This window comes from Sorex fumeus, unplaced genomic scaffold, assembly GCF_029834395.1.
Source record: "Sorex fumeus unplaced genomic scaffold, SorFum_2.1 ptg000039l, whole genome shotgun sequence".
Lineage (NCBI taxonomy): Eukaryota > Metazoa > Chordata > Mammalia > Eulipotyphla > Soricidae > Sorex > Sorex fumeus.
Window position 1 is genome coordinate 7,665,797 of NW_026606096.1, and position 24,149 is coordinate 7,689,945.

The window sequence follows — 24,149 nt, forward strand, 5'->3', positions numbered from 1 at the left end:
ATGGTAAATGGAATGTCCATGTCATCTAGGGCTTGTTTATCCCTTGGATGAGTGGCCTTTGTCCTGCAGGCCTTGGGAGTACAAGAGACATCCCACTGGCCTGGAAACCAATAGGCAGTGAAGTGGACTGTGTGAGTGTTGAAGCCGCCAGGGAAACTGAACACCTCGCCACACCAGGGTTAAATAATTGCTGGATTGCAAGGGGCCAAGTGAAAGAACCCCTTGGGCCCACACTGGAGTTTCCCACAGGTGCAGGAGGCTTGCAGAGACTGTGGAACGGTGATTAAGTTCTGAATCCCAACAGCACGGGGCCAAGGTGTTGTTCTCTCTTTCTCTAGCATGAACGACCAGGGTGCCCCTGGGCCCGTTTCCAAATCTGTCGTCTGAGATCCTCCCCAGAGCACTGTCTGTGGTTCTCGAACTCTCTTTCCTCCAGACTGCTCATGGGGACTTTCCGTGGGGGAGGGAAATTGCCCACAGGTTCGAGGCCCTCCCCGGCCACTCGTGGGGCCCATCCCGGTGCCTCCCAAGCTTGCTGGTCCCTATGGGTGGAGAGCCCGAGAGATAATATCCTTTGCCCCTCAACCCCCACCTGGCCCGGGAGGCCTGACCGCTCATCATGGACCTGAATTTGCAAGTATGGGGTGATCCCAAGAGGCTCATCAGGGGGAATGAAGCCATCTGCCCTACTGGGCATGTTTGCAGCATTGCTCTCAGCATTGACCCCTTTGAAAGCCTCCCACGTGTTTGTTCTTTGCTCAAATGAAAGGTCTGTTCAGGACAAGGAGTAAAACCCAGGTCCCTTCTTGCTGCTTCTCATGGCATCTGCAGGGAACATCCTGCTACCAGGCTCAGAGGGCCAGGACATTGCCAGCAGCTCACAGTGCTGTGTCACTGGGGACAAGTCACACATGCCGGGGACTCTCCGTCTCTGGGGACCACACCTGGTGATGCTCAGGGTTTACACCTGGCTCTGCACTCAGGGAATCTCTCCTGGCAGTGCTCAGGGACCACATTGGGTGAAGGGGATCGAACCCACGTTGGCTGCATGCAAGGCAAGAGCCCAGCTCACTGTACCATCTCTCCGGTCCCCAGCACTGGGTGTGTTTTAGTCCCAGGAGGGGTCCAGAGACCGATGTATCCTGAAGTCTGGGGACCCCAACTTTCCTCTCAGTGGGGCATCGGGAGGCGTTGGGTGAGATGGACTCCCAACTAAAGTGCTCATTAGCATCTCATCTACACTTCCCGGGAGCCCTTCCAGCTCTGAGACCCAGGGAAAGGTCTGGGGTTGTCTCGAAGAAGAGCAGCAGCAAAGCCAGACAGGCATCTGGCCAGCAGCAGGCTGGGCTCCCCCCACCCCCCCGCCACGGTCCCAAAGGAGCAGCCCCAGCACGGCCTCCCCTCTCCTTACCTTGCCCCAGCCGTGAGCCAGTGATGGCCTCTTTGGCGCTGCCAAAGCCCAGCTCCCGGCAGACCACGCTGGCAGAGACCAGGTCCCACTTGTCGTCGCAGACGGTCCCCCACTCTCCATTCTTGAGCACCTCCACGCGGCCCTCCCCGATGTGGGCTCCGCCTCTCAGGCGAACCAGGGGTTGCTGGGGAGACACACGGTCCTGCTGAGTGCAGAAGCTGATGCACATTGGGTGGGCACTCCTGGGCCCTGCCTTCCCCCGCTGCCCCCATCCCAGTCCATCCCCCGCCCCACACACACAGTCTTCTAGTGCAGCTTCTGCCTGGCCCCCTGGAGCCCAGCGGGGACCAGAACCAGCTCATGGCCTTTCCCCACTGATGCTTGGGCCTCGCCCAGATCCTCGTCCTCCTCACAAGAACCCTCAGCCGTAGAGCTACAGGAGGAGGCTGCCTTGGTCCCGAGGTCTGCTGACCCTGGACCACACTCTTCCTCGCTATGACCATGGCCCTGGAGTCCAGGGTGCGGGAGCCTGTGCAGCATGGCGGGGCCAGCCCACTTGGCTCGGGGCAGAAGGCAGGGGGCTCCACGGGGTGCCTGAGCAAGGAGGCCAGACCTTGGGAAATGGGGCAACTCAGGGAGAGGAAGCCTCCCACTGGCTATGGCTAAATCTGCGCTGGGCCCCTGGCAAGGCGTTTTCCACTCCAGGGTGCAATTAGCTGGTGCACTGAAACCTGGAGAGAAAGGGTAGGGGTTCTAGTTTCGATGCTTTCCTCACCTCCTGGAAGACACTCCCCACAGCCTCTGCACCTCCTGCAGGGCCGTCACCAAGACTCTGCACTCAGGAATCACTCCTGGCAGTGCTCAGGGGGACCATATGGGGTCAGGGATTGAGCTCGGGTGGCCGTGTGCAAGGCAAGAGCCCTACAGGCTGTACTGTCTCTCTAGCTTGGATCAGAGGTACTGTCTGGGCAGACGTGCACGAGCATATATGCAAGTATGTGTGTGCACTTTCAAGCATGTGCACCAGATTGTGCGTGTGATGGGGTGGGGGAGTCCGTCGGTGGAGCTATTGCTGATACTTGTTCGAGTCAACGCAGATGAGTAAGGGGTGGCAGGAGGTGGGACTGGGCATGCACTGAGGGCCCCGCAGAGGGCCCAGCATTAAACAAGGCCCAGCGCCTCCCATCTCAGCTGGAGTTTCTCCCTGACTGACCATACAACTCACTCCCTGATCTACTGAGCTTGACCACATCTCTCCCCGTCACCTACTGAGCTGCCTGACTGGCCATGCAGGCAGGGCACTGTGATAGAGCCTAGACAGACAGGCCTGAGGGACTCCACAGACCCTGGTGTTAGTGGGGAAAAGAAAAAGATGTGGAGGAGGGGCGGTGGTTAACCAGCACCCTCAGTTTCAGAACCGCTTTAAAAATGAGCCTGCAGGGCTGGAGCGATAGCACAGTGGGTAGGGAGTTTGCCTTGCACGCAGCCAACATGGCCAACACAGGTTCGAATCCCAGCATCCCATATGGTCCCCGGAGCACCGCCAGAAGCAATTCCTGAGTGCATGAGCCAGGAGTAACCTCTGGGCATCGCTGGGTGTGACTCCAAAAGCAAAAAAAAAAAAAAGGAGCCTGCAAGCTTCAGTCTTTGTTGGGGGTCACACCTGGCCATGCTCAGGGGTTACCCCTGGTTCTGCACTCAGGAATCACTCCTGGCAGTGCTCAGGGCACCATATGGGGCCAGGGATCGAACTTGAGTGGCCGTATGCAAGGCAAGCGCCTTACAGGCTGTAACGATCTCTCTAGTCAAAGTTTCAGCTTTTGTGCTGCAGACTTGACCCTCAACTCTGTGCACACCCCCACATGGGCACACACTCACATACATAGGCACATGCTGATACACATGCTCACACGCACACACTGACACACAAAGGCACACGCAAAGACACATACGCACACAGGCACACACTGACACGCACGGGCACATGCAAATACACATGCTCACATGCACACACTGATACAAGCAGGCACACAAAGACATACAGACACAGGCATACACTGATACACACATGCAAATGCATAGGCACAAACTGATACCTGCAGGCACATGCAAATACACATGCTCACACAGGCACACGTCCTCTGGCTCACCATGTGCACCGTGACTACGGGGACTGATGGTGCAGACACCCCTGTGCAGGTCTGCATTTCTCTCCGGTCCTCCGCCCGTTCCTTTCCTGCTGGGAACCAGCAACCCTGTCTGATAACCCGAGCATCTGGTGGTTTTGCCCTGAATCTTCCATTCCCTGCAGCTCCACTGTTCCCCACTGGTCTCCACGGTCCCCAATGGGGTTGGTCCAGGTGAGCACGGGGACCCCAGCACCCCTCCCTTGTGCTGGGTCAGCAGACAGGGGGTGCCGGAGCCTGACAGTCCCCAGGGTGCTCCCCTCTAGCCCGATCTGTCCTCTTAGAGTGGGGACGTGGGGGTGGATGCCCAGATGGTAGTTAATGCCTTAAGGCCGGGGCTCCCTGCTTGCCCCTCCTAGGTCTCCCTGAGGATGTCCCTCTTCTCCCCACTCTTTGGGAAGGGGGATCCCTCCTTCCCAGGACCCTGCTACTTCCCCTGTGCCAGGGCCTCACCTCGGGCTTGTAGGCTTTCCGAAACCTGGAAGGCCCGTCCGGGCTGAAGACCTGGCCAGCCACACAGCTCACCACCGCCGGCAGCCCGTTCTCACACGTGACGTTCTTCACGGGGTCCCGGGACACCTGGGGGCCCAGCTTGCAGCTGGAGATGTGGGCCTCCGTGCCGGTGCAGTTCATGGAGAAGGGCCAGTAGCGTGGCTTCTTCCGAGCAGCAAACATTCTGCAGAGAGCAGGAGGCGCAGTGACCGGCCTGCGGGCACTGCCCTCGGTCCCTCCAGCTGGGGATGGGCACCAGAGGGACACTTTTTTCCCCCCACTTCCATTTTGTTCATAAATTGTATTTTTTTAATTTTATTGAACTTTATAACAGAGGACACAAATCACATTTTGGGGGGAAAGGAGGGGCTTTTGGGGTTACACCTGCCTCTGCACTCAAGTTACCCCTGCAGGGGCTCGGGGCACCATATGGGATGCCAGGGATCGAACTCTGCTCAGCCACATGCAAGGCAAGAGCCCTACCACTATACTACCACTCTGACCCCACAATTCACATTCTTCATTTTATTTTTTTATTTATTTTTTTTTTTTGCTTTTTGGGTCACACCTGGAGATGCTCAGGGGTTACTCCTGGCTCTGCACTCAGGAATTACTCCTGGTGATGCTCAGGGTACCATATGGGATGCAGGGAATCAAACCCAGGTTGGCCACGTGCAAGGCAAACACCCTACCTGCTGTACCACTGTGCTGTTGCTCTGGCCCCACAATTCACATTCTTAATCTGGCTCGGTTACCTCTTTCCCTTCAGGAATTCCCATGAAATTCCATTAAAAAAAAAAGCAATTTATAAATACACACGGAGACACATAGCAGCTGGGGGAAGGCTTGCTGGTCCCCTCAGCATCTCTGAGCAGCCTCATCTGCAGCTCCCCCAGGTATCACATCACGGAGTCCATCCATGATATCGGGCACCTGGCTGGGGAGGGCCAGGCCTGGCAGGAAGGACACCAGGCACTGCCTTTAGCGGTCCCTACAAGAGGCTGAAGTGTGGGATGAGACTGAAGCTGATAAAGACAATGTGCAAAAAAGTTCCCAAGCAGCGGGGAGGGTGTCTAACTTGCATCAAGGCGACCCTGGGTTTGATCCCCAGAATTGGTCCCTCAAGCACCACCGATAGTGATTTCTGAATGCAGAACCAGGAGTAAGCCCTGAGCATCGCCATGGGTAGCACAAACTGCCCACCCCCCACACCAAAAAAAAAAATAGAGGTCTAGGGCCAGAGCAAAATCTGCAGGGAGAGGGTTTGCTTGGCATGCAGCTGGCCTGAGTTTGATCTCGGGCATCGCATATGGTCCCCCAAGCACTGCCAAGTTTGATCCTTGAGTGCATATCTAGGAGTGAGCCCGGAAGCTTCTGGGTGTGGCCCAAGCCCCTACACACACACACACACACACACACGGATCTTAAAGGGATGAGCAGGAGAGACTGGTTGAGGACAGCCTCCATCTCAGTCAGCGGCTGACCCTGTGACCATCAAGGGGAGGTAAGAGTTGACTGCTCAACTCTGCCCCAGTGATAGACAAGATTAAATGGGACTCTGATGAGACAAGTCTTTTTAAAGGGGCTATGGTGGTGAGGTCAAACCCAGCAGTGCTCAGGGGATGCTCCTGGCAGAGTTTGGGGGACAATATGTGGCACTAAGGATCAAACCCTGGCAGACCACTTAAATCCTCCTTTCCGATCTCTCCATTAGTTCATCTGCTTACTCAAAACTGACTTGCTTCCTACTGGAAATTAAAATGGTGATGAAATTCACCAAGACTTTAGCAAAGCTTCCCAAGAAGGTTGCAGGACCCAGGTCAGGCAAGGTGCAGGCCTGTGTGACATGCAGCATGGAAAATGGAGGGAGGAAAAGAGGAAGGGTGGGATGCATGAGTGCATGAGCCAGGAGTAACCCCTGTGCATCGCCGAGTGTGACCCAAAAAGAAAAAAAGAAGACATGTGAGAAGGTCAGGGCAGGTGGGAAGATGCTTCTAGAAGCATCCGATGTAGAGGTCATGTAGGTGTGGCTCTCACACTGGCCCCCAGGCCTCTGTTGTCCTCAGCTTCAGACCAAGACACAGAGAGAGCCCGGGCCCAGGGATGCCCTCCCCAGTCCAACCTTCCCCTGAGCTGCAAAAGGTCTCCTAGGGGCGCTACAAGAGCGGGGCGGGAGCTGCCCTCAGGCCTGGGTTTCCCTGAGTTCACACAGAGGCTGCGCGGGCCCAGATCCAGATCACAGCCCACTGCTGGCCCAGCTCCTGCCAGTCCCAGCCGGCACAGAGCAACTTCCCAGCATGCGAGAGAGGAGCTGGTTTCCAGGGGCTCCGTCGCCATCCCTGTCTCACCAGGAGCGCCCACACTGCTCTGGGTGTTTCCAGCCTCCATGGCCTTCTACCCCAATCGGAGAGGCAAGAGTGGGGTTCAGACCCAGCACCAGGGAGGCCTGCCTGGGGCCCAAATACCCAAACTGACCCAAGATATACCCCTCCCCCAAAAAGCAGGGCTCTGGGCCACCCACAGCGTGGGTTGTGGGGCACCGTCCTCGGCTGCCATCAGTAGCTGACCCAGTGCCTCTGCCTGGACAGGCCCAGCCCAGTGGCCTGGCTGTGGTTCTGCTGAGGAAGCCTGTCGGGAGAAGGGTTTGCCTTTCCTGGCCCCAGTTGGCAGGGAAAGCCAAGGAACGTCCCCAGGGAAGCAACTGGCCAGCTAGAGGGAGTTCTCCAGAGTATTCGAAAGATGGACACTCTCCCTAGCCCCCACGGGCAGCGGGAAGCTCTGGGCCACATCGGGGCAACCAAGGGTGAGAACCGCCATTATGGTCATCCCCAGGGGGGTGCTAAGCCCATGTCACTGCCAGCCCTCACCCACGTGGCAGACTGTGGGCTCCAGGCAGCCTCCCCTGCACCCCGGGGCCCGGAGGGAATAAAGTTCAGTACGCGAACGCAGGGCCTCTCTGACTTGGAAGAGGCAGCCACTCTCTAGAGGCTGCCGGCCTGGGTTCCTGGGGGATGCCCGGGTCATGGCCCACGTCCTTCAGGCCCTTGGGGTTGGTCTCACGCCCCAGGTCAGGCTGGGGGGGTCACAGTGGATCCGCCCGCTAGTTCTGGAGGGGAAGGCCTCTCCCGGCCGGAAGCTCACTTGTACACTTTGGCGTTGTACGTCTTCTCCCCGGGGAAGCCAAACATGCCGCAGACCACTCGCGAGTTCCTGGTGGTCCAGTGCTCGTCACAGACCTGCCTCCAGGCCTTGCCATCCTTCACCTCCACGTAGCCCTCCGTCACGGGCGTGCGCCGGCGGTAGGCAGACAGGATGGCTCGGATCCGGATGTCCTCAACCTGGATATTCAGGCTCTGGAAGCAAGAAAATAGGGGGATAGGGTGACTTCCGGGCCTGGGCACCCTGCTGGGGGCTGTGGCACACAGGGGAGCCGACTCATCAGCACCGTGTGGAAGGTGGCATGGCTGCAGGGGACGAGGAATAATGGGGTGACCTGGAGCAATCCAGGGAGCCTTGGGGGACGCCTGGAGCATCTCTGTCCTATCAAGAATTCTGAAGGGCTCAGGCCTACTGTTCTTCCACTATCAGAGGTAACTTCAGGGGCTGGAGCCAGAGCACAGCGGGTAGGGCGTTTGCCTTGCACGCGTCCAACCCAGGTTCAATTCCCAGCATCCCATATGGTCCCCTGAGCACCACCAGGAGTAATTCCTGAGTGCATGAGCCAGGAGTAACCCCTGAGCATCGCCAGGTGTGACGCCCCCCCCCCAAATAAAACATAAGTAACTTCAACTTCACATTTCCAGTGAAGAGTTGTGTGTACGTGTGTGTGTGTGTGTGCATGCATGTGTGCATGGTATGTGTGTGCATGCATGTGTGCATTCATGCGCCCAGTGAAACAGAAGTGACAGTCTAATAAACTTCAGATATCCTGAAGCTGGTGGTACCAGCTTGCACAGACTTGTCACTTCAGATGTTACATTCTCCAAAGAAGATGCAGGGAACCAAGATGCAGGGTGCTGTGTAGAGACAGGCGCCTGCTGGGGGGACTCCTGGGGACCAGGACAAAATGGACACAGAGCCAGCCAAGGGCAGATTCTGAATGCCGCTGGCAACAGGGAAGATTCCCTCACTGCCCCACCCACCCATCTCTCTGCAGCACAAAGAGGCAGGCCCCTGGGACGGACAGGGTGCCCCTGCTGCCCGGCTCTCCCCACCTCTCTGAGGAGGACCCTGTCCCAAGCCCCCTCCCAAGCCAGAGACCCAGCGGCATGACAGGAATGGAGGCTGCCTTGCCAGGACACCTTCTGCTTTTCCATGAATCTTACTTCCTGTCCCTTCTCTTCCCGCTCTTACCACCGGCGGTACCCCCTGGAGCCACCACCAGTTCTGGAAAATCTCCCTGAGTCTTTGCCTCCATGTGCCCAAGCCTGTCCCCAGTTAAACAGCAAAGCCCTCGCCCCAGGCTGTTGGCTGGCAGCTGGGTCCAGGTCCCTCACAGCCCAATTCCTGAGCCTCTAGGGCTCATGTCCTGCAGTGACCCGGACCCCTGAGCCTGCAGTTCAAGTCTGAGCTCAGCTGTGAAGGTTCCAACAGGCTCGGAAGTGCAGCCATGCAGTGCCCGCTACCTGCCCCTGGGCATTCTCACAGGTGGGCTGCTGGGTGGTGACTGTCCCCATTACAGAGGGGGACCTGGTTGATTTGTCTCCTCCCCAGGAGGACCACCAAGGCAGCGTAAGCAATGCAGAGCCAGGCCAGTGCGGGCTTGGGGCTGGGCAGAGGGACTGGCGGAGCAAACTCAGGGGGACCCGAGTGCCCAGCGCCTGTCCAGCCAGAATGTAAATGAACCACAGGGTTGAATGGGGCCATGCTCTGGGTGGCCAGAGCCGGGACTCCTGACCACCGGCTTTAGGACGGACAGTCAGGCCCCACCCCACCAGTCCTGCAAGTGGTGGAAAGTATGTGGGCCTGGACAGATGGCACTAGGCCCTGGGTCCCATCCACCAGCGGAAGGAAAGCCGACAGTGGCCCGATCAGGCTTGCCAGGCTGGAGCCTGGACAGCCTCCACGGGGCTGCAGGGCTCCTACCTGCCACCACGACAGAGAGCAGCCCCGCCTGCCTCCCCCCACACCTCAGGGTTTGGACGGATGTGGGCAGGAATTCAGGAGTGCAGTGGCCAGCAGGAAAGTTGCCATAGGATGTCAGCCTGTGGCTCCTGGGGCAGGCATGGTGGGCAGATTCACTCCATTCATGGATCCTTCCCCCCTACCCCTGCAGGCTGCTGTGGGGCCGGGGAGAGGGAACCTCAGCCCTGCATGGCCGGGGGGTCCCAGATGCGGGAAAGGAATCTGAGGGAAGAGAAGGCTAGAACTGGGGACACTGTCCTGTTCTTCCACTAATTACTCTATGTGTGTGTGTGTGTGTGTGTGTGTGTGTGTGTGTGTGTGTGAGGGGGAAAGGAGGAAGGAAGGGAGGGACGAGGAAGACAGAGAGGGAAAGATGCTGTCTCTCTCGAGTGTGGAAATGTTGCCTGTGTGGTGAGATATATTTCACGGGCATGTTGGTGCTTTGTGCGCACATCTACATGTGAGTGTCTTTTTAAGTGTCTGCATTGTGTGTGCATGTCTACATGTGCATGTATCTGTGGACAAGTTATGCCTTGTGAGGGTCTATCTATATGTAAACCTGTGGGCATTTTTGTGCACTCTGAGGACATGAGTGTGTGTAGGCACCTGTCGGTATGTGTCTGAGGTCTCATTTGTGCATGTGTCTGTCAGCGTGTGTCTGTATGTCTATATATGTCTGTAGGTGTGTTTTTGCATGTATGTCTACATGTATGCATCAGTTAGGAGTGTTTATGCATGCCTGTCTATACGTACATGTTGATTAGATATTTGTGCATGTGTGTCCATGTATATATATGTGTGTCTGCGGTCGTGTTTGTGCATGTCTGCGGGCGAGTGTCCGTGCCAATACATGTGTGTCTACATGAACATGCCTAGCGGCCATGGAGTGCAGGCATGGTCTGAAAGGGGCCTCAGAGATGGTCAGGGGACAGTTTACACTTCAGGCCTATTAAACAGCATATGCTCTCTCCTCCCTCCTTCCCATTCTCCAAGCACCTCATGTGGTTATTCAAATCATGCTGTCCCCTCCACGAACTCTACAGGGCTTCCTCGCTCTGCCCCAGCCAGGCCCTGACTTCTCTGACTCCGAAGGCCACATGAAAGGATCAGATCCCAGTTCACTCCAGGTCAGGCAGAGCACACACTTCCCCTCCACTCCCCAGATCCATCCCTGAAAGGTGAACCAGGATGGGAGACACTTGGTGACGTTTCACACTTCCTCAAGGTACACAGGTTGAGAGCCAGGTCCTGGTCTGGGAGATGGTGCCCAGTATGCATCCCCCCACCCCCGGGCACTGGAGTTGGCAATGGAGCTCCCAGATCTCCTGAGCCTCACACCACCCCCCCCACCCCCCCAAGGAAACAGGGTTCAGACTCCATGCCCGTGATCCAGACTTACACACAAGCCTCAGTGACCTTATGTCCATCTGTGGCCTCACCTGGAGCTAACCCACACGGGTGGACCTGGGACTCAGCGCTCCAGGATGTTCCCTTCTGGGTCTGTGGGCTATAGGGCAGGCCCCAAATCCACGCTGCTCCAGCCGGGGGCGTGTGAGTCAGGCCAGCGTGTACGTGAGAGGCCTGCAGCCTCCCCGTGGCTCCTGTCCTCAGGCCAGGCGTAGGGAAGCCCTCTGGGCAGCAGGCGTCAGCCAGTAGCTGATGAGCTCCCAGACCGCTCTGTGGCAAACACTGGCGGTCACAGAACTTCCCCCCAGTTACTTCACCAGTCTGGAATCCCTCCCTTAACCGCAAGCACCAGGACCATTTCCCCTAGAAGTCCGGCCTCAAAAGGGAAGATTGGAAACACTGAAACACACAGTTTTCTTTTCCAATGAGCAGTTCTCTCGACCTGCTCACTTTGCCTCCAGCCCAACAGCCGAGAAGCTGGCCACACATCTGGCATGTTTTAAACTTTGAAGTCTGAACGCTGTCCGTCCTGCCAGAGACGAGCGCCACATCTTCGAAAGACTTCCTTCCACGAGATGCCAGAACCTTCTGGTCTGCCATCCTCAGAACTCATCAAAAGGGAAAACCAAGGTTCCATGGGGCCTGGCCCATTGCTGCCGGCCCAGCTGCAGCCGAGGGGCTGGTGGAGAGGCTGGTGACAGAGCCCCAGGGCCGGACGGCCAGCCTTGGGCTCCAACCACTTCTGACGTCTGCAGCATCTGTGAATGACTTGCAAATTCCAGAGTCCGGGGGCCGCTGCCAATGAGGAAATAGGACCGAGTTGAAAGTCTAGGTGGGGATTGCATCAGGAAGGGCACAAGACGAGCAGTAGGCAAGCAAGGATGCCAGCATGTGCTCCCAACGGACCCATCCCTGAGAGGCTTGACTTTGCTCCAACTGCACTCTCAGCTCCCATGCTAAGTCTTCACTTCACAGCAGCCATGCCAGCCCCACAGTGATGTGGGGACATGGGCGGGAAGCTCCCCGGCACCAGCACACCCTACACCTAAATGCTTAGTTCTACCCAACTGCACCCAGACGGCTCAACCAGGGCTGCAGCTTCTCACAGCTCCGCGCTCTCCACCTCTATCATTCTGGCTATTTAGAAAAAGATCTTAACAGACAGCCCTCCAGAGATCAGCGAGAGAGTACAGACAGCAAGAGAGTATAGCACTTGCCTTGCACAAGGCCCACCCGCTTTTCCCCCTAGTACACTGTATGGTCCCCTGAGCAACATCAGGAGTGATCTATGACCAAAGTCCACAGTAAGCTCCGAGCATTGCCGGGTGTGACACTATCCCACTCACCACCAGCCCCTACCCCCCTGCAAAATACCCTGAAAACAGAGCCATCCCTTTTTTCGACTTGAAGCTTCGCCATCTTGCTCGGAATGTCAAACCAAACCTGTTGTTTTGGGGGATCACATCCAGTGATGCTCAGAGGTTACTCCTGGCTCTGCACTAAGGAATCACTCCTGCTTGGGGGACCATATGGGATGCCGGAGATCGAACCTGGGTGAGCTGTATGTAAGGCAAATGCCCTCCCCGCTGTACTATCGCTGCAGCCCCAGCACTAGAACTTCCGATGGGTGCGTGTGGAGTGCCAGCTCAAAGATCAGAGCATGCATTCTGCATATAGGAGGCAGGTTCACTCCCTGGCACTGCATTGTCTCCCAAGCACCACTGGGAGGGTTCTCCAGAGCAGCACTGGGTGTGGCTCCCCAATCCAAAAATAAAAACAAAACTTAAAGGGAGTGTGTGCCACGCCCGGTGGCCAGGAAATCAGGCTCTCAGATTCTCCTGGGTCTGCAGAGTTTCAAGTCTTTTGTTCTGCCAATTGCACCCTTTGGCTTTTTTCAGATACGGTGACCTATTTTTAGTTGAGAAGAAGCCTCTCCTGAGAGCTACCTCTCTTTGCATCCCCTGCGGTGGCTGGCAAGGCCTGAGAGCAAACGAAGGCTCTGGGCAAATAAAATCTTCGAAGCTGAGAGACAACGCCCAAGAAGCGTCCTCCCCCTCCTCCCCCCCCCCCCCCCCCCCACTGCTCTGCCTCCCACAGCACCTCTAGACAAACGAGCCAGTCGGAGGCTCAGAGACCCGCTTGCAGAAGAGGCCAGCAGGCACTGCCCCTGGGCTGTATCTCCCCTTTCCAACCGGGACCCTCAGTGGACCACCGGGTGTTGAAGCCGTGGAGAGGAATACAGAGCCCTTTCTTTCCAAACCGCTCTCTTGGGGAGGAGGGGGGAGGGTGAAAGTCCTGTCAAGAAGTGCTTGGATCTTTCTAGAGCTAATTACTCCCTTGGGGACTTCAGACTTCCAACCTGGAGAGCCCCAAGATGTTGGTGAGGTGAGCGGGTTGCTGAGAGAAAACCTTTGAAACTGGCTGTGATAAACAGCTCCCAGGCTACAGGAATTCCAAAAATTTCCAGCAGCCTGGCTTTGTGTGGTTAGGAGGCGAAAGTGTTTCCTCAGGTCTCACCCTGCTTCCAGGAGGACGGCTAGGAGAAGATACAAGGGACCCACATCCTTCTGGGCTGGCTCTCTTGACAACGGGGAAACTGAGGCTCACGACACTTCTGGGGTTGGGCAACATCTAAATCTCACAGCCTGGGGATTTCCAGTCAGTTCTTACCCCTCCAGAGAGTGCTGGGTGAAGATGGCTTGGGGCGGTGCTAGAAGGAAGAGTCTGTGTTCTCCGCTGGATGACACAGGGCCGGCCTGGCCCCGCGGTGAGCACAGGGCTCAGCAATGTGTAAGAAAGACGGCCAGCCCCACGCTTGGCGCAGAAGGGGCATCTGGATTTGTAATCACTCCTTATCTAATGCTTTTTCCAGTGTGTCCACCAGCCACTGACAGGAAACGGCGTCTCTAGATTTCGGAGCCTCTGAAATCCCTGGAGCCTGGATTGGGCTCCGTTTCTGGGGTGAAGCGAGTGTGAAGACGTAAACTAGGGAGCAACAGCATCTCCCTTCAGATCTTAACTGTTTAGGAAGCGGCTTTGGGGGCCTACGACTCCGGCGCCTCATTTCCAGCCAAAGCGCTGCTGTACACTGAGGTATCCTGAGACCCCCTAAAGGGTCACTCTCTCCAGACAGGCAGCGAGGCTGGCTCTGCTGTGCCTGGCACCGAGGGTCCGGCTTCAATGCCGGAGTCTCAGACACAGCCAGCACTGAGCATGCTTGTCAACTGGGGACCACAGATTCGTGTTCAGGCTGAAAGGCGTTGCAGCGGCCTTAAGAAGCATCTGTTTATTCTGTTTGCTCTAGGGGAGACCACAGATTCTTGTTCAGGATGAAAGACATCGCAGCGGCCTTAAGAAGCATCTGTTTATTCTGTTTGCTCTAGAGTCTCCGCTGTAGCACTTTCATGGCAGTCACGGGACTGCCTCTCTTGCAGAACTATGAAATCCACTTTGTGAGGAGAATGCGCTCTGTCACGCTGAAGGAAAAACCACGGGCACGATGGAAAACCACTTGTCACAGCTGTGGCCTGAACACTCTTGCCCCAAAGATGAGAAAGGCCTGGTCCCGCGCCCGGCTGCTGATCAACAGGTAACTCCGGATACAGGCAGCCAACCCCCGCATGGGTGAGGTCACTTTTATGAAGAAGCCGACTGTCCTTCCTCTGGAAGGAAATATATGACGTGTCAGGGAGCCCCCAAGGATACCCCAAGCAGATGGAAGAGTCTGAGGAAACACAGTGAGCTCATCGAGTGAAATTCCATCAGCCAGGCCTCAGGGCTGAGTGACTCATGCCTCCGGCATCCCGCAGTGGGAGGACCCAGGTCTAGACGAGGCAGTTTTCTTCCATTCTCTGCCTCGGGGATTCCAGGGTGCTTGTTCAGAAGCTCTGAGAAGGTGGGCCCGTCCCAGGCTCTGATGGCTGAATGATGCGATTCAGTATCCAGGAGTCAAGGAGGGTGAATGACAAGGGCCAGCCAGGCCCCTGGTGTGGGGAAAGATTGAAAAGTGTGCCCTCCCCGCTTCTTCCTCGTCATTCACACCAGGAAGAGGTGGGGGTGGCACTAGTTTCTGCTTTACTGCTAGCCACGCTTCATTCTGGCCACTTCTGAGCAACTTCATATAGTAAGAGAAAACGTTTAACTCTCACATTCTGGAGGGATGCTGGATGCAGACCACAGGGATCACTCAGTTCTGCTCCTTCACCATGAGACACTGGCTCCAATATTCTAGCCTGAGGACATGCAGTTCCTTCTGGAACAGCCCCAGTGACCAGGAGCGCTCCCAGCACCCTGCATTGGTTTTCACACTGCATAACTTCTCTGCCTTCTTAATTGTCTGAGTTCTGGGAGAAGCATAGAACAAATCACAAGCCATGCTCTCTGTGGGAACACTTCGAATATTTGTAGATACCCCGCCTGCCTGGAGAGAGAGCACAGAGGGTAGGGTGTTTGCCTTGCACGCGGTTGACCCGCGTTCGATTCCTCTGTCCCTCGTGGAGAGCTGGGCAAACTACAGAGAACATCCCCCCTGCCCCCCAGAATGGCAGAGCCTGGCAAGCTCCCTGTGGCGTATTCGATATGCCAAAAACAGTAACAACAAGTCTCACAATGGAGACATTACAGGTGCCCGCTTGAGCAAATCGATGAACAACGGGAGGACAGTGCGACAGTGCTACTGTGCTATTGCACCTGCCTGGCCCTGACCTTCATTTCTTGCTAGGGAGTTTTTGGACTGTCTCTGTCCTTACTCCTGGTCCTGTTTTTGGATGACCTGGCTCAGAGCTGGGCCCCCAAACTGAACCTGCACTCAGTTCTTGGGCCCCAAAGCGAAGAGTTCAGGAAAAAGTTCAATCTGTGAGGCAGTTTACATTCTCTCCTTGAACAGCACTATCAAATCCTGACTCACACTGAGTTTGCAGTCAATTCCTGTCAGGGATTTATGTATAAGCCATGCTTTTTAGGTACTTTCCCTAGCTTCCACTCTGCGGCTAACCCCACCCCACCCCACCCCGCTGCCCCCAAACACACACACACACACACACACACACACACACACACACACACGCGCGCGCACACACACACACACACACACACACACACACACACACACACCATGAACCTTGCTCTAGGAGCTTCTGTTCATCCCTCGCTTCCTACAGTCTGAGCTATTCTTAAAACCTACTAAGGCTTCTCTGAATCTGCATCCAATACTATCCCCAGGGCCCTTGACTCACTTCTCCTATCAATTATCAGCACACACATTTAGTCTCCAGGCAAAGTTCTCATGCATGACGGGAGGTGGGAGTCAAATCCTTGGGGTCACATCAGCAACCACCACCCGCTGTGCTCAGGCTAAGTAACTGCTGTTCCCTTTGGGTGATTAGTCAGTGCTCTGGGGCTCCACCTCATTGCAAGGCCACTCAACCCACATCTTCTCCCCTTGTCCACAGACCTTTAAAAAGGGACATTTCTTTAGCCAAAAGGAATTATTCCATGACTTCAGCGACTGACACAGACTATTCCATGAGGTATTCTGGAAAAACGTCTCAGATCCCACAAATATCCCCGGTAGGTGGTCTGGGAGGCTCCCTACCCATTCTGCCATTAAATATGAGCGCTAACCACAGAGTCCTGGATGTCAGAATCTTCTGGCAACTCACAAAGGGTCTCCTCAGATGTCTTGACATCTCGGCCCTTTCATAACCCATCTGCAGAGACCACAGGAAGGGGCTTTGGGGACTGGCGGACAAAACCAAGTCTCAGCGTCTGTGGTCAGACAAGAAAGCTCCCAATTAGCCTCAGCAGCTGGTCTGATGTGTAGCACGGGAAGTGGGTGGCCTTCTAGGAAAACACCAAGCGAGTGTGAAAGTCTATGGAAGGTGTCCTACCCCCTAACCCCAGGACACCCTGACCCCGAACAGTTGCCTCAGCTCTGAGTCCTGAAAATTCACTTGGGCTCTAAGCGACTGACAATCACGCAACTCTGCCCAAACCCAGTACTTCATCCTCTGGACAAGGAGGGCTGGAGACAAGTGCCTTGTTCTCTTCCCTTGTGGTTTTCCAGACCAGGATGTATGTGCAGCAGGCATCCAGCCAATGTACCAAGCTTTGCATCATAAACTCTAAGTCCTTCCGGAATAGGGAAGAGCTGGCCAACATTTTTTTATCTGTCTGCTCCATTCAGTGAAATTTCTGCCTTTCACATGATCTATCTTATTTCTGACTCAGATGCTAAATGGCCAACAGACACTCCGTAAGCCTCTAGATCCTGCCATCAAGAGGCTTCCGAATCTGATCTCAACGAGATATATAAAAGTGGGTGCAGACTATTTTCCCAGAATAGGTTTTTTTTTTTTTTTTTTTTTTTTTGCTTTTTGGGTCACACCAGTATTGCACAGCGGTTACTCCTGGCTCATGCACTCAGGAATTACCCCTGGTGGTGCTGGGGGGACTATATGGGATGCTGGGAATCAAACCCAGGTTGTCCGCATGCAAGGCAAACACCCTACCCGCTGTGCTATCGCTCCAGCCCCCAGAATAGTTTTTCTCTAATGGTAGATAGATCTTTTAGTTTGTTTTGTTGTGGCGCTTAGGGAACCCCATATGGGGAGCTGCACACCAAACCTGGTTTGGCTGTGTGCAAGGCAAGTGCCCTACCCACTGTCCTTTCTCTCTAGCCCCTTCTAATTATTCCAATCCCAACTACACTGACATTTTAGTCCACCTTCATTTTTATCAAGATAACAATGACTTTCTTGCGCTAAGAAGCCTAACTTTTCTCTTGCCACTCAAACAGACTATCCCGAAGTCCTAGGTTAAACAGGGACCATGAAAGATGCTATTTAAAAAATGAATTATCTGGGGCAGAAGCCACAGGACTGTGCATAGAGCGTTTGCCTTGCACACAGCTGATCTAGGTCTGATCCCTGGCACCCCAGAGAGTCGCCCGAGCCCCATCAGAAGCCATCCCTGATTGCAGAGCCAGGAGTCAGCGCCGAGAACCACTGGGTGTAGCCCCAAACCAAAAGAAAACAAACAAAAGCAATGGGAGTGTTTTATGAGGCAAGGCAATGCCGTGAAGAAACGATCTTCAGTGCACTTCTTATTTCTGTTTAGTAATATTGTTCCAAAATATTCTTCACCTTCAGGAGTCAAAATTTAGGGTTTTCAGTCCTGGGAAGAATTGGGGTCAAATAGAGTTCCCTTTGGGGAGCTGGCATTATCTTACTGGTATTATGATAAGATCTAGATCCTGCCATTGAGAGGCTTCCAATCTCAAGGAGATACATAAAAGTGGGCACAGACTATGCCCTAGGAGGGAATAAAGTGAGGTCAGAGGGCTGGAGAGATAGCACAAGGATCAGGGGTGCATGTTTTGCATGTGTAGTACCCCAGAACCACATGGCCCGCCCCCAGCAAGCACTGCTGAGGTGGCCCTGGTGGTACCCAGGGCCAAGCAACACCGTGTCCATGGCTCCTTGGATTGAAGCATTGGCTACTCCAGGAAAGACCCCCCCCCTCCACCCCCCCAACAATACCTGGGAGGCTGCAAAATGAGAAAAAAAAATTAAAAATTAAAGTGAAGAAAGAGTAGAAATGACATTGGACAGCCCCACCCTGCAAATGATAAACTTTGTGATAATGCAAGTGTGTTTTAGTGGAACATAAACTACAGGAATGAGCTTCAACCACCTCCCCCTCCCCCCGTCTCCCCAGCCAGCTGCGTTTGAGACATGCTGACAGAAAAGCCTCCCCCAGCCAGCTGAGAGGCTGCAGCTCTTCCCAGCTATAATGTGGCCTGGACAAGCTCCCAGGGCACTCACTGTGCTCTAGGAACTCACGACATGAGTCACGCGAGGAAAATGGAAAGACCACAATCTGGGCAGAACTTCCTCAGCGCCCATATAGGGCCATTTCAGCCCTGCCTTTCCTCGGCGCCGGTCCTGGGTCAGCGGGAGGCTAACCCAGGCGATCTGAAGGCAGAGAGAGAACACAAGCCCTGCAGGAGTCACCTGCAACATGTCCCCTCGAGGAAGAAGCCGTGGCTCTCAGATTCCCCGTCCACAAACCCTGCTCACAAACCCTGCTCAAAAGGGTGGGAGAGAACATGTTTGTGGGTTTCGTTGTTTGGGTGGAGAACTTGCTGGAAACTAACTCTGAAATTTAGTCATCAGTGTTGACTTAAGTCAGGTCGGCAGCCCAGGGGACCATCTGCAAGAACCACAAAACACCGCTTGGGCCCACAGGGATCATTCTGATTCAGTCGGTCCATGCCAGGCGCCAGGAGCTGTCGCTTTTAATTGATTCTGACAGTTGGTTAGATTTGGGAACAAGGTTAGATTTGGGGGCTGTGGTCCTGCGGCAGCAGCCTGAGAGTGTCCCCAGGGATCCCCGTCCTCTGTGCACACCCTCGGGCAGTTCCTCCCGCCTGGAGGGGGCTCGTCCTGCAGCCAGTGGATGGACTGTGTTCTTGCTCCTTTCCTTCTGACTCACTGTTCTCAGGGAAGACAACTGTCATGTTTTAAGACACTAGGGCAGCTTAAGGAGGCCATGTGGAGAGAGACAAAGGGTTCCAGCCAACAGCCATGGAGAGACCAAAGCTGCCAACAGCCGCATGCATCAGCGTGGGAGAGGAGAGCCAGACCCAGTCAGACAGCGTGACAACCGCCCCACGAGACCGAGCAGAATCAACTCCACAAGCCACTGGGGATTCCTGACCCTCAACCTAGGTGATGTAACAAATGCCTGTTGTTTGGGACGGGAGAGACAGTACAGAGGGCAAGGGGCCGTATGCAGCTGACCGGGGTCAACCCCTGGCACTGCTTGTGGTCCCTGAAAGTACCAGGAGTGATCCTTGAACACAGAGTCAAGAGTTAAGTCCTGAGTCAACGCCCGGGTGTGGCCTCAAGATAAATACAAACACACCAATGCTTGTTGTTTGAAGCTGCAAAATCTGGAGGTAATTTGTTCTGTGTAGTTGATAACTAATACATTTTCCTGGTTCAAAGGGCAAGTTCTTGCACGCAGAGCAGGAGGCCTTCCATCCTTTCCTTTGTAGCTTTAGACCCTTACAGTCACACCTAATTGCGGAGCAGGACTGGCCTGTTTATTTCTGGTTCTCACCAAACCCTCATGGCTTTGCCTGAGTGGTTCACTGTGCCCGGATAGGCCTTGCCTCCACCCATGGTGCCCTTGTTCCACGATCCTCCCCTCAGTAGCTCCCACACCAGATCCACTTGGCTTTGTGCCCCCCATGAGCGCTCTCACTGCTTGGAATAAGTGACACAGAAGAAGTTAAGTGTCACCAGAAGCACAGGACTTGCCTCGATCTGGTTGAGGACGGAATTGTCAAATTTGAACCCGGGAATCCTTTTGTCACTGCACACCACGCCCACATCTTCTGTGTGCTTGCAGTCGGTGACACCCCAGCCGTTGGAGGTGCAGGCAGCGAGGGTGGCCTCTTTGCCGGTGCAGTGGACATTGTCCAACCAGATGGGCCCTGATGGAGGCAGAGAAGAGAGAACACGAACACTACGTTAAAGCTGGAGTCTGTAGGGCATCGACTTCATTACACTGAAAGAGAATTTGTCTCTAGGTTTGGCGGCTGTGGGCAACCATCTATGGCTCTCTGCAGGAGAGGATATGGCATAGAGGGGCTGGGGGTCAACACAGCAGTCAGAGTGGAGGACGCCTTGCGCGTACCTGACCTGGTTTAACCCCCAGCACTTCATGCTCCCCAGAGCATCATCGGGTGCAGAACCTGGAGGCACCACATAGCACCACAGAACTCAAGTAACGGGGTGTCCCTGGGTCCTTGCATTGAACTGTCCGACTGGTCAACTGAGAATAGCCATCAGCCCTAAGACTCCTGAGCACTGCAGGGGAGCCCCCTCCCCTAAGTAATAAACTGTAGCACTGTCCTCCCATTGTTCATCAATTTGCTCTAGGGGGCTCAGTAACGTCTCCATCATGAGACTTGTTGTAACTGTGTTTGGCATATCGAATACATCATGGGGAGCTTGCCAGGCTTTGCCGTGCAGGCGAGATACTTTCAATAGCTTGCCGGGCTCTCCAAGAGAGGCGAAGGAATCGAGCCTGGCTCAGCTGGGTCGGCTGCGCGCAAGGCAAACGTCCTACCACTGCTGTGCTATTGCTCCAGCCCCAAACAATAAACAACTGAAAATATACTGATATAGTTCTGGACCACCTGGATTCCCATGTCTGAGCAGCTGGTGTGGTAGACGGAACGTGATCAGGACAGAAATCAGAGTTAAGCCTGGATGTTGGGGGGGAGAGAGTGAAAAGAGAGGAGACTTTGGATGCTGAGGTGGCACCTTTCTTTCCACATCACAGATGGGGAGATCTGGTCTGAACTCTGCCACAGGGTTGTGTGCAATTTAGAAAAAATACAGAACCCAGAATGCTTGTGCATTGGCCCAGAGTTACTCAAAAATGGTGAGGGTGATGTTATTAGATCTGAGAATGACCTCCTTCCAGCTGCAGCTGCAGCTGCAGCTGCAAAGCTGAGTGGGATGCTTCAGGGCATTTTCACCCAATTTATCTTCCTGGTTGTTTCCATGCCTTAGGGAAGATGATGAAGTGGTGCTATTATTATTATTATTATTACTTTCACAATATAACTGACATTTATTACACATATACACTGAGTCAGGTATTTACATATATAAACTCATTTATCTTCAAATTATCTTCAACAGTGCGCCAAAGGTAGATAGTGTTTGTGCTATTCAAATGAGGATACTGCAGCACAGAGAAAGTAACTGAAGTTACACGTCAGTCAATTGTATAAGCAAGTTTTGGAACTCTGTATGCCCTTACTATATGCCAATGGCTTTCAAAATAAATACTTTAAAAAAATGTTGGTGGGAATGGTGTTGGAATTCTGAATGTCTACAACAAATCATTATGAGCAACATTGTAAACCACAGTGTTTATATGAAGTGTAAGGGGAAAATAATTTTTTTTAACTCTCCATTTTTCCAGTTAAGAAATGTTTTTCTTTGTATGTATTGTTTCTCAGGATCCATAAAAGAATAGTTGCCCTAACTATGTGTGGTTTGCTTGGCCTATTCTAGTGTGATCTATTTAGTCTTCTTTTTAAAAATAAAATGCTGATCACAAAAGGTTTAATTATTTTAGGCCCTCGAATTGATCAAAGTTTACACATTATTACTATTACTATTATTAGTTGCTAGTCTACACTCAGCAGTGCCCAGGGTTCATTCCTGGAGGTGCACAGGGACCATATGAGATCGCAGTATAGAACTGGGTTGGCCATGTGCAAGGCAAGCATCTCTCCCACCCCAAGGTAGCGTTTTTATTTGCACATTACAGATGCAGAGAGCTGACTCCAAGAGAGCTAGATGCCAGCTCCCTGGAACCCTGGCCCTCGATTTTCCATTCGGAGTTTCCCTCCTCATACTTGCTGTCCCCACAACACTCCTATAGGGTGACCAGCTCACATTTCAGAAGCAGGAAAGTAGGGCTGGGCTGAACCTGGGGGGGGGGGGTGGTCTGGGGGGGTCTGCCTGAGGCTCTGGGAGACCCCACTCCTCCTGGGGCCTGAACTAGAGAACTTTCTTATCTACCCTCCACTCCCCATAAACTTGTAATTTCCAATCACTGACCAGTCCTCCTGGGCCATTTTCCCTAGCCTTGGATATTAGTCTTATACTTTTTTTAAATGATAACAATAGTTGGAAATGATCACTCTGGACAAGAATTGAGTGTTGAAAGTACATAAAGAGATATACATGATAATCTTTCAGCATCTGTACTGCAAATCATCACTGTCACTGTCACTGTCCTCCTGTTGTTCATTGATTTGCTCGAGCGGGCCCAGTAATGTTTCCATTGTGAGACTTTTTACTGTGTTTGGCATATCGAATATGTCACGGGTAGCTTGCCAGGCTTTGCCATGCGGGCAAGATACTCTCGGTAGCATGCCGGGCTCTCTAAGAGGGGTGAAGAAATCAAACCTGTGTTGGCTGTTTCGGTCACATTCAAGGCAAACGCCCTACCTGCTGTGCTATCGCTCCAGCCCACTGCAAATCATAATGACCCATGTGAGACATGAGAGAGAGAGAGAGAGAGAGAGAGAGAGAGAGAGAGAGAGAGAGAGAGAGAAAGAAAGGAGAGGAGAGAGATGCCTGGCTGGGGGCGTGAGAGCTAGGGTGAGGAGGGAAACTGGTCACATTGTCCTGTCCTGTCCTCCCGTTGTTCATCAATTTGCTCGAGCGGGCCCAGTAACGTCTCCATTGTGAGACTTCTTGTTACTGTGTTTGGCATATTGAATACTCTCGGTAGCTTGTCACATTGGTAGTGGAAAATTACACTGGTGAAGGGAAGGGAAGGGTATTGGAATACTGTACAACTGAAACTCAATCATGAACAGCTTCGTAATGCTCTCACAGTGATTCAATAAATAAATAAATAAATAAACATAAAATGTAATTACAAAACAAAACACTGGGGGGAATAAAAGTAGAGAACTGAGCAACGTGTTAGAAGGTCAGTCACAATCAGACGCCACTTCATAGCCATTAGGATGGAGGTTATCAAAAATCAGAAAATAACAAATGTCAGCAAAATTATGGAGAAACTATAAATTTTTTTTGCCTCCCAATGGGTGCTCAGGAGTTGCTCCCAAGAAGTTGCTCACCACCAGCAACATCTCATATAATGAGGCTGGTTGTTTAACACAGGAGCCTGAGGACGAGACGCTGCCCAGGCCAGCAGTGCTGGGCACACCCAGGCCACCCCAGAAGTGCTGAGGACTTCCCAGGCCACCCCCAGCCATACTTGGGGGGTGCAGATAGAACCCACGTGGGATACATCACGCTCCCAAAGTGCTCTGCTCTCTCCCGCCACAGAAACCAGAACTGTTGTACAAGAATGCACAGTGGTGGGAATCCTGTGGGAAATAGTCTGCAGTTTCTCACGAAGTTAGGAATAAGGCCAGGGAGAACGCCCAAAGGGCTATGCCCATGCTTCCTACGTGGAGGGCCTGGGTATGATTCCTAAAGTACCACAGCATTGCCCATCTGCACCCCCAACACCCCGCACTGCAAGGAGTGAAAAATGAGGCCACACTGGTTTTGTTTGGAGCCCACAAATTTTAAAAAAAGGATTAAAAATAGAACTACCACATAATCCAAAAATCCCACTTCTAATTATACTCCTAAGAATCGAAACTGGGTCTGCTCAGAAGTAATATTAGCACACGCATGTGCATCGTGGGATTCTGCCCTCTAACCAGAAGTAAAAGCAGTCCAAGTAGTCCCAGACAAATAATGTATGCCCATGGACTGAAATATTACTCAGCCATAAAAAGCAAGGGCTTCTGACACATTCTGCATGATCCTTGAATTCACTGTGCTAAGTAAGCCAACGGCAAAAAATAAAAGAGACACATGTTGTCTGATTCCACTTACACGAGGTGTCTAGAAGTCAAAATTACAGAAACCAAATGGTGGCTGGGATGGAATGAAACAGAGCAGAAATAGAAT

General features: G+C 53.5%; 1 protein-coding gene across 1 annotated transcript in view; it reads right to left on the reverse strand.

Annotated features, from left to right (window-relative positions):
* LOXL2 (lysyl oxidase like 2) overlaps positions 1–24,149 on the reverse strand; it is an 89,225-nt gene that overhangs the window by 28,259 nt on the left and 36,817 nt on the right. The window contains exons 3-6 of the mRNA XM_056119037.1: positions 19,944–20,119; positions 7,231–7,442; positions 4,051–4,273; positions 1,412–1,595 (exon numbers count right to left, since the gene is read on the reverse strand). Coding sequence (XP_055975012.1) covers positions 1,412–1,595; positions 4,051–4,273; positions 7,231–7,442; positions 19,944–20,119 — 795 coding nt within the window. The remainder of the gene's footprint in view (positions 1–1,411; positions 1,596–4,050; positions 4,274–7,230; positions 7,443–19,943; positions 20,120–24,149) is intronic.